We start from the raw sequence: 10,373 nt of genomic DNA on the forward strand, positions 1-10,373 counted from the left end.
TTTTAAACCAATTCCTCTTGTGTAATATTTTCTGCAGAAACGACTGATTGCTCAGACTAAGATGGTGCTGAAGGTGCTTTTCCTTTACATCCCTCTCCCCATGTTCTGGGCGCTTTTTGACCAGCAGGTAAAGTAGAAAKTGTTTGGCTTGGTACTTAGAGCTGTACCATGCCACTCTACTTACTCTGATATCACCAGACATAAAAGGTGCCTTTGGGAGTGTGGAAAAACAAATTCTTTACCCTGGTTTTATTGCAAAAGGGTAGTTACTGAGTCATGTCAGTACAGGATGATCTGCAGCCAGGGGCAGACTCAATTTATGCGAGCTCATCCAGCACAGATTCAGTGACTGAGGCCTCCCCAAATCTTTTATCAGCCTGGGACTTGGCTTGTCCCAGCTACAGGCAGGTTTTTGGGGCAGAGGGCTCCAGGCAGGTCAAGCCTGGCTCTGGGCTGTTTGAAGGAAGGATGGGTGAGTGGGAGGTGTGGGCTGCTCGGGCTCAGGCTGGTGACACAGCACACGGCAGTGCCCTGCACACCATGTCCATGCCCGCTCTCCAGCTGATTTCTGCATCTAAGTTATTTTCCACTGTATTTCACAAAACAAGTCAATGAAGTGGAATGGGCCACGAGACCCACTTTGTTCAGGTGTTTACATTGCAGAGTAAGAATACTCCCATAGAAAGCTAGCTCTACTTTTTGTTGTATTGCATGTCTTTTCCAACACTTGACTTATAAAAAGAATTCAAAAGGAACTTAARACATTGATTTAATGTGACATCTAATTTTTTCTTCTCYTTTTAAGGGGTCAAGATGGACATTGCAAGCCACAGCAATGAATGGGGATTTTGTAGGTTGCTTTTTATTCCTTTTTTTTTTTAATTAACACTTTTCAGATCGCTTCTATTTGTTGTCATAATAATAAAACCTTTTTTTTTTTTATCTCCTTCTCCAGGGTATTTCAATTCTACCAGACCAAATGCAGGTACATTAGTTTTTTGATTTACCAATTACATCTGAAAGATTATATATATATTGCCCTTACTTTAAAAAAGCACTTCGAAAAATACTTAATCTTTTTCTCATGTTCATCTTTCCCAGATTGTGAATCCAGTCCTGATTATTATAATGGTCCCAGTTGTAGATTATGTGGTATATCCTTTAGTCAAGAAATGCAAGATCAATTTTACGTAAGTTGGTGTAATTATCTGACTTCAACAGAGGCTCATTTTAGTGGTTTCTTTAACTGGCTCTTCCAGCCCCAATGTAACAAGAGCAAGCTTTCAGCTAAGGAGGAAGTAGAAGTGTGTTTAAAATGGGTTAATATTTTAAAGAAATTAAAATATAAAAGAACTAGAATATTRCAAGTGGTGTAGAGGCACCACAGATTAGGAGAATATAATAGGAAAGTAACAATGTTTTTCAATTWAGAACAAAATCTTTTGATTGTGGGAGAGACAATCTTGATTGTTTTCCATATCTCCATGTCTACCCCCTCTCCCCCCTGAAGAAAGTAGAAATACAACACACGTCCCTAGCATGTGTCATGTTTTGTGCATAAAAGTAACTGAGACATGAGATGTTTTCTCTTCGGTCTCCGCTGGGCAACTCTGGTTCACTCGGTAAATTCTAGGTGAAGCTTTGGGGGCATTATTTTTTAACATTGGTATTGAAGTGGCTAGCACTTGTTTGGAGAGGCAGAAGAGAATACAGTTCTTAAAACAATATTCAGAGAGCTAAGGTGCAATGCTGTTCTTTCGTGCAACTATGAAAAATCTAAGGTGTGTGCTGTGCTGCAAACACTGTCATTTATTTGTGGATATTCTACACTGGATGAATGATGCCATAAATTAAATATATACTCTAAATCTATTCTTACAGCTTAACTGCRTGCCAGTACATGTCTCCTAATTCAACAAATTTCCCTGACTGTTTTTGTTCAACATTATTTATATAGCCATTATAGCAATAWGTAGACAAGTATTTTTTTCAAGGCGTATCTTCTTGTGTCTCTCTTGTTTCACAGCTATCAACTCTATCAGACTGGGTTTTTTCTTCCTGCAAACACAGATTTTTTTTTCAGCAACCTAATAATTACGTTCAGCCAATGTTTGAGCCCAGCAGATGCAGAGTAACAGGTTATTAAGATGCTGCAGGAAAGATGTATTTCCTGACAGTGTAACTAAGAATTGAGAGGTACCCAGCTCTACCCAGTGTTAGCAGAACACTTTCTGTAATAACATCAGCCCTTCAAATGGTGAAAACATGATAGTTGTGGCCATTTGAGTTTACAGAGTGGAAAGAAAACAAGCAGCTGAAGATTTAAATTAACACTTCTCTTAAATCTCACATGTCTTTTGTTGTACTAGGCCCCTGAAGAAGATGACTGTGGGGATGTTCTTTGCCTCTATGGCTTTTGTTGCTGCTGCCCTTGTGCAAGTGCAAATAGATGTAAGTTCAGMCACATCGAGTACTTTCTATTAATATTTAGTTGTTAATTCACAAAAAAAGGTGGGTTTAAGGGGAAAATGAACCAAGACTCCTAAATTTGGAACCAATCATACAAGCAGAGAAGTAGAGGGTGGGGAAATACATTGCAATACTGTGGTTAGCATAGCAAAATTAATTAGCAACAAACGCTATCCTGCAAAACATCTCATTGTAGTTAACAAAAATCAGGCATTACAGGCAAGSTCAGTCTTTACACCGAGACTAAAAGCTGACAACCAGACATTTGCTTGGCCTACCAGAGGGCTGCTTTGTATGTTTGCCCTCTTCAGATATTTTGACTGGAGGTGAAGTTTAACAGTCCAGCAAGTATCATCACAGCAAAGATGACACTTGTTGGAAGAAAGATTTGTCTTTCCTAACCTTCATTGCCCCAAAGGGAGGTGCTATGCCTGAACCAGATGACACTTTCCCCTGTAGCTGGAACACTGGCTACACCTCTGGGTGGGGATCCATTGCATTCCAGGAYCTGAATAGCTATCTAGAAGTGTCTGTTGTGGATGAGAGACTTCTTTCCTATGGCAACTTGTGAGACTAGTAACAAAATCTGATTCAGGTTTCATCCCTCATACAATCACAGATCAGCAGGCAAATGCAAATCTTCAACATGAAATAATAAAGATTACAGTAATTATAATAACTTTTTTATGTGACTTAGGGCACTGATTTTACTTTTCTTCCTGTGCTATAGAAAACCTATCCAGTTTTCCCTGCAGCTGGGCAAGCTCAAATCAGAGTAATAAATCTAGGTCTTGTTCAAGGAGAAGTTCACTTCCAGCCTCAACTTCACACTGTGGAGCTACTCCGTAATGAGGAGGTAAGTAAGGACAGAAGAAAARTGTTTAAAAACTAATGAAAATTAATTAAAACTAATTAATTAAAAATCTATTGGGAAAAGTCAAAGTTATTCTTAACTAATGGTTCAACACTTATTATTTTTTAGGATTTTTTTTACTCTGATAATTTTTTTTTTTGTATTGTGGAATGAATTGTTACTGAAAACACAGTGAATGAAAAAATGGTAGCTATGTCARTATTTGAAGTATTACTAGTTTGTTTTGACAAGAGTGGGGTTTTTTTCTAGAAACTTATAAACTTAACAGTGATTTGAAACTAGTTGAAAATGTTACTCTTGTTAAAAAGGTTCCATTTCTTAAAAGCAACCTCTTCCTTCAGTAAATGTCCCTTTAGCTCTAGTGAGTCACTGYTTCTCCTCTGTGGGATGACTTACCTGAACAGGGAGCTTCTTCTGTGGTGACATCACACATTAAGCCTCAGATTTTTTTCTGCCAAAAAACTTTTTCTAATACAACACTGCATTGGTTGTTCTATTGACAGCAAAATRTGGCAGGTCTGATGGATGTTTTTGACAAGGGATGTTAGGAAGTGTGTTCTCTGCAGTTCTGTTTCCCTTTAAGAGGAGAGATCCTACTCCATCCTCCTCCAGATTTGCCTGACATCAAAACAGAACTGTGAGGAGAGAATAAGGGCATGCAGACTGTGTATTGACAGGGAACTGATGTAACCATGGTATGTAACTGAAAATKAAAAGTATAAAATGCTCTATTCCATATTGTAGGCATTTTATAATCCAGATGTGGATTATAAAGTGCTTTTGATAATCCTATAAAACAAAAGGGTTATTTTAGTATAACACTAACATATTTACTAATGGTTTAAGTATTTTATGTTGATTAAATGTGTTTAGTGTATTTAAAACACGTCACTCCTGTTTTTTTGAAAATACTTTAATAAGCAGTAAGGATTGCATCTTATGCTAGTGCTACCTCAGTGGCTAAACAGAATTTTACTTGGTGGTTCTGGTAAGCCTGATTTATCTGCAACAAGAAATAGGAAAATACAACAGCTATTCCATAATGCTTGTGGAAAGCTCATGTAACTTTGAAGCCTGTGTAACAAATTAAATTAATAAAAAAATTGATCAAATTGAATTAATGCTTGAGGTAGAAAACCTAACATAAATGAAAGTTAGGGGATGTTCATGATCTCTGGCACTTCAGAAGTAACATGTGTAAACTTCTGACTGACCCTCACCAGAGCCCATAATATTCCCTCAAAAGCACAGACAAATGCAGCTGTACAGAAATTCATGGCAGTTTGTTTGTCTTTGTAGACTGGCTACATGACATTTGAAACTTCTAAGCTGRAATCTATAGACATAATTTCTCCACTGGCAGAAACATCTCTGCCTTTGAATCTGACAGCGAAGGAACGTTACACTTTGATATTTGAATGGAAAGTATCATACATAGAGACTCAYCTGGTAAGTCTGCTTATTTCTTAAGATATACATCAATGTTTTGACAGCTATCTATGTGGAGTGTGTGAAGCTCAGAAGACAAGGTCTGGATAGCTTTTTTCCTTTGTCTGTCTCTCCTTGTCTCTGCTGTACCACTATGACTGCTGAGCTGTAGAGACTACATCAGGGTGTCATTTAAAAAAATTTACCATTTTATTATTTACCTTGACAACTACCCTTTCACCAAGAATATGTGGTCATACAGTGTCTTCTAGTAGATATGTGTGCTGGTAGGATCCTCAAGAGGAAGGTCTGGACACTTGCTCTGAAGMTTCTGTTAATTCCCACTGCTGTGTATCAGCACATATTGTATGCTGTCCTCTGATGCCAAYAACATATTTTGATTATGGTCTTTTCCACCAGATATTGGACAATGTTACATCAAAACCAAAAGAAGGAAACAATCTCGTAAGGTAGAGTTGTTTTTGTGTCTAAATTTTGRCAGTAGTGTGACTGTCTCTTCAATCTGCCTTTGGGTGGACTCTTGTTGAACATAATTTTCTATACTGTAGGAACTCACCTCTTGCTGGATACTTCACTTGATMTTTTAGGGGATGTTATAACTTTTGAGTTACAAAAGTTTCACTTATCTTGCGCACCTGCTTTTGGTGTTATTTAGCGAAAACTGGAAGTGTATGCTTCGTTCTATTGCCTAGACTTTTTTATTGGACAAATGGTATAGATTACATAGCTATACCTCCTTTTTAATCTTGGATAAGGGTATCTTCCGACTTCTCCCTTCTCTGCTTTTCTTCTACATCTCCCACTTGCAGATGCATTACCCGTTCACTGTAGTAATGGCTTGGTTTTGATGTTCTCCTAAGGCAATGGGTTGATGRGGGTCTAACTTGCTTTTTGTATTAGCTACCCTTTAAGAGATTTAGAGCTTTTACCAAAACATTAATTGATTTTAAAAGAAGCATTAAATGGGAAAACTTGATCCATGTTGTTGGATAATTGGCAGGTTGCTGACAACATATAATTAAAGTAAAACCTGTATTCTTTGACTCTTGCATATTTTGTGTAGTATTTAATCATTTTAATCATAATTTTTCCATTTTAAAGGTTCATAAACAATTTAGGTTATACTGTCAATGTTACTATGGATGGCATGGACTTTGGAGTACTGCCTCATCTTTCTGTCAGTAATTACAGCATCGTTACAGCAACAAAAGTGTAAGCATTTTCCTTTATCATAATTTAATCTCTTAGATAGACTTGTTCTTGGGAAAAGGGCACACAACTTCTTTTATGTATGTTATACACACAATTGACTGCACCCATGGTCTGAACTGTGTGTTTTGGTTTTTTTTTTTCTTTTTTTCAGGCCATATATCATTCAGGCTTCACAGACTGGGTCTGTATCCTTTTGTACAGGTCTTTCAAAGAAATTTGGATTTGGCAGTGCCTACACCATTTCACTTGATAAGGTGAGTTGCCTCTGTTGTTGGATGGACAATATASAATTAATTTCCATGTTGATACTTTAATTAAAAAACTGCTTTTAGAATGATTCCTCTTGTCTCTAATTGTATATAGGATAGAATTCTGGTATGTTAACAGGACATAAACCCATTGTCAACTATAAAAATAATTACTGGTATGATAATGATAATAACATAATGAAAGAATTAATGATCACCACTAATGGCCTTAAATCATCAGCCCTGTAAGAAGCTACATATTTGCATGAAGTCTGCTGTAAAAACCCTATACTTTATAACTAGATATGATTTTGATATGACTTTATAACTAGCATATGAATGCCTCATATGCAATATTTGTTATTTACCCTGAACTTTCTTTATGATTATGGAACTGCTTAAAATGCCTTTACTCTGCACACTCATTATTACTATTCCTAACATGCTATTTTAATTTCCAGTGTAACTCCACACTTGACACAGTATACTTTGAAGATGTTGCACCAAATACAGTCCATATGGCTTGGCAGATCCCTCAGTATTTTCTTCTTACATGTGGAGAAGTAATGTTCTCTGTCACTGGGGTAGAGTTTTCATATTCACAGGTAGGTATTCTTCTTGTGTTAAGAATCTCGCTGCAAGTTAAGATCTTCTGTGATCTGTTGTTTTTAAGTGGTTCTGCACTGCTGCTTTGATTAGCTATATTCCTTACAGTTCCCTAGTAGGACTGTATAGGCTGATGGCCCTATTTCACTAGGATTTGGTGTTTTCCATGAAGCTGAATTATACCGCTTAATTACTCAGTTATATATTTTGAAGACCTGACAACCAGTCCCCAAATTTCCTTCTCACATGTGACTCTCCATTGAAAACAAATGCAAATGTACTGTTGCTGTAAAACCAAACTGGAGAGCTCTCAAATATAAAATAAGGAAGTAGTGACACCTTATCTTCACACCAGTTTACTCCATACAGCCTTTATTAGCAGTTTAGTTAAACACTTCTAATTCCTTTTTCTTCTGACTCTGGTTTATCAGCTKTGTGTATTTCTTCTTCTCTTAATTCTGAATCTAGAAACTGCAGTGATGGGAATGTTGTAAGGTGTGGCTTGCTAGGTGATGCACTCAGTTTCTTCATGTCATGCATGCCAGGTGTTACTGAGATGTAAAATATTCAGTGTGTTAGTTACTCAGTGTGTATAGAGTAAAAGGTGTTTGAGCTAGTGTGCTAGTGGTCTCTTGCTCCTCAAAACCTTCTCCAGACCCATTCAGCTCTCTACCAATTTTTAATGCAAAAAAATTAATAAATTAAAATCCCAACCACCATCAAAACCTACCAAACCAAGAAATCCTCTTCCCTTCCCTGTTTATTGTAAGGTAAACAATGTGATAAATATTAGAAAAYAAGTGATTATACCAAAACTTTAATGTCTCTCTACAGGCCCCCTCTAATATGAAGTCAGTGCTGCAGGCAGGATGGCTGCTGACTGTGGCTATTGGTAAYATAATCGTCCTGATCGTGGCTGGGGCATCCCAACTCAGCAAGCAGGTAAGCATGTGAGCAGTGGGTGTGCTGTTATATTRCACTGTGAGAAAGCAGTTCTAATCCAGGGGAGACTCATAATAATAATATAAAGAAAATATAAATAGCTTTTCAACTAAAGTTTCTACTTACCTATTGTTTGCCATCCTTAACTCCTGTTAGGCTCCTTTGCTTGCAGTTTCTAGCATCCCTGCAATTAATTTCTTCTCATGGTGTAGAAAGTCTGTTAACTTTTGAGCTGAAATTCTGCATTAATGGAATTAAAACCTACCAAAATTCTCTTAATTGCTAAYGAGCCTTCACCTGCATACCACAGCCTTGCCACATCCCTTCTTCTGGCTCAGTTGGTTTCAAACCTCATTGTTTGGGGCACAAAAACTTTGACTCTCCTGATATAGAGCATTTGTACTACTGTTTATTAGTAGACTTAACAGACTTTCTGTTTATTAGTAGTCCTCCCTAATGAATTTAAATGGCTCTCTGAGAGAGGGAAGAGCTTATCTCTGAAAAACGTCTGGCAGTCCCCAGTTTCAGCTAAATTAAATCAGAAAGAGCATGACACAGATGTTGAGGCTTTTCAGGTAGAGTTTCTAGTCTTGATCTTTGTCCATATTTGTGGTCAGTAGGTCAGCAGTGAAAATTTCTAAGTGGAAGCAGAATCAGTGCCAGACTGGTTTAGAATGCGATTATCTGACCAAAAGGAGGGAGCTGAGTTTCCTTCTCAGTCTTTCATTCAATTCCCTGTTCTTCCGCAAAAAGGATATTGCAGAATTTTTCAACATTCACAGAATTTTTGTCTTTTCAGTGAAGAGAGAACTGCAGAAAGAGCCTTAATTCTGAGWTGTTTTAATATCAATTATATGCATTAACACTTAGTCCTGTAAGCCATATGATACTTGTTATGTATACTCAGTTTCACATTCTGAGTTTACKCCTTGAAAATACTAAAATAGTTTAATATTTCTGACAAATGAGTATTGGTGGATAAATTCTGTTTGGTTTTTTGTTTGTTTTTTATTTTACAGTGGGCAGAATATGTGCTGTTTGCTTCCTTGCTGTTGGTAGTTTGCGTCATTTTTGCTATCATGGCTTATTTTTATACCTATATTGATCCAAATGAGATTGAAGCCCAATTCAGTACGGAAGAAAAGGAAGAAGACAAGAAGGATCAAGATGACGATGAAAAGGAAGATGATTCTCGAATGTAAAAGCTGTATTCAAGGAGAGTTTATAAATTATGGAAATCCCATTCACTCTCCCTGCAGTAAGAGGAACTGGGCTATCACTAATAACACCTCTGGACTATACATTTKGTGGGAGACAGTAAGAAAAACTGTTTTAACTTGAAGTGCTTCTCTAGGGAAGCAATAGGAAAATAATGGTCTCTCTTGTACTGAATGTGGTATCCTGAAGAAACTCCAGCAGAATTTGCACTCTTAATGTACCTCAATCTTAAATATTATACCATTAGAATATTGRAATTAGAACTATTGGAACTTGGAACTATTTGACCCTGTGAAAAGATGTATTTTTATATTGCATTTCAATTTTATAYCATGAAAGAAACAAGACTTGTCAAGGAACAGCAATTGAAGCCAAGTTCTCGGCATGATCTCTCTAGCATCACTGTTACTTGAAAGCAGCAGGTCATATGTGCCTTAAATTCTTTTGTACCTCCTTCCAGATGCTGGGAACAAAGCTCTGGCAGTGATCAGATTAACATGTTGTCTGTATTCCAAGTGGCAGTAACTTGGACGTGCACTGTAATGTAATGCTTTATCTGCCTGTTAACTACCCATTTAACCCCTGTTATGTCTTTAATTAATATTAGAAATGCCCACTCAGGTGAACTGATCACGGAAATGACCTTTGGAATAAGCAAGAGCAATAAAACTTGTGTTATAACAAAATAAGGAGAGTGTCTTAAGAGTATGGCTTAYAGCTGCATGGTAACAAAACTTGCTACCAGCTCTTTGCCACTTTTATCTACATGCTCCATCACTTAAAGCTAATGGATTACTGTTGGTCTTCTTTGTATTAATATATCATAACAATTCTATGCTAGAAGAGACTAAATTTTGCTGCCTAACAGGACCTGCTGCTGTATTCCTGTGGTCYGTTTTACAGAGTGCCAGTAGTCTGCATGTTGTTTTGGTAATTCTTGTTTTTTAAGGTCTCCATCCTACACTTTTTCCWGCAGCTTGGACTCACTGGCCCTCCAGTAACCTGGCCAGACTTTCAGCTGCTTTGATACCTGTCTTCCAATACTCTTGCACTATTTTACAGCAATTAATTTTGACATTTGCAAGTGATGACACAGCCCTCCCTTTCCAAGCAATGGGTGTTGTGCTCGTACAGCGGGGGCATGGGCGCCTGTGACCCCTGTTCCCAGTGGAGCTGCTGGCACCTAGGCCTCCATGTGCACAGAGAATAGAGTCCCTCACCATGAAGACAGTTACAAGTGGAGTTTAAAAAGGCAAGTCCAAGGTGCTYTYTGCTTGTGTTAGAGATAGTCCTGTWACCCCATAGGCAGTAATCCCCTCTTGGTCTCTAAGGTCAYCTGGGGATAGCCTGATGGA

At 37.6% G+C, this 10,373-nt stretch overlaps 1 protein-coding gene across 1 annotated transcript in view; it reads left to right on the forward strand.

The window, feature by feature from the left end:
• The window catches only part of SLC15A1 (solute carrier family 15 member 1), a 23,607-nt gene extending 13,538 nt beyond the window's left edge, over window positions 1-10,069 (forward strand). Inside the window, exons 11-23 of the mRNA XM_057366195.1 lie at window positions 38-127; window positions 806-850; window positions 956-985; window positions 1,102-1,190; window positions 2,370-2,451; window positions 3,200-3,325; window positions 4,643-4,792; window positions 5,192-5,241; window positions 5,894-6,004; window positions 6,156-6,258; window positions 6,714-6,857; window positions 7,693-7,800; window positions 8,820-10,069. Coding sequence (XP_057222178.1) covers window positions 38-127; window positions 806-850; window positions 956-985; window positions 1,102-1,190; window positions 2,370-2,451; window positions 3,200-3,325; window positions 4,643-4,792; window positions 5,192-5,241; window positions 5,894-6,004; window positions 6,156-6,258; window positions 6,714-6,857; window positions 7,693-7,800; window positions 8,820-9,002 — 1,311 coding nt within the window. The 3' untranslated portion in view covers window positions 9,003-10,069. The remainder of the gene's footprint in view (window positions 1-37; window positions 128-805; window positions 851-955; window positions 986-1,101; window positions 1,191-2,369; window positions 2,452-3,199; window positions 3,326-4,642; window positions 4,793-5,191; window positions 5,242-5,893; window positions 6,005-6,155; window positions 6,259-6,713; window positions 6,858-7,692; window positions 7,801-8,819) is intronic.
• Window positions 10,070-10,373: the final 304 nt, after the last annotated feature.

This window comes from Malurus melanocephalus, unplaced genomic scaffold, assembly GCF_030028575.1.
Source record: "Malurus melanocephalus ecotype Western Australia unplaced genomic scaffold, MMel_1.1 scaffold_61, whole genome shotgun sequence".
Taxonomy (NCBI): Eukaryota; Metazoa; Chordata; class Aves; order Passeriformes; family Maluridae; genus Malurus; species Malurus melanocephalus.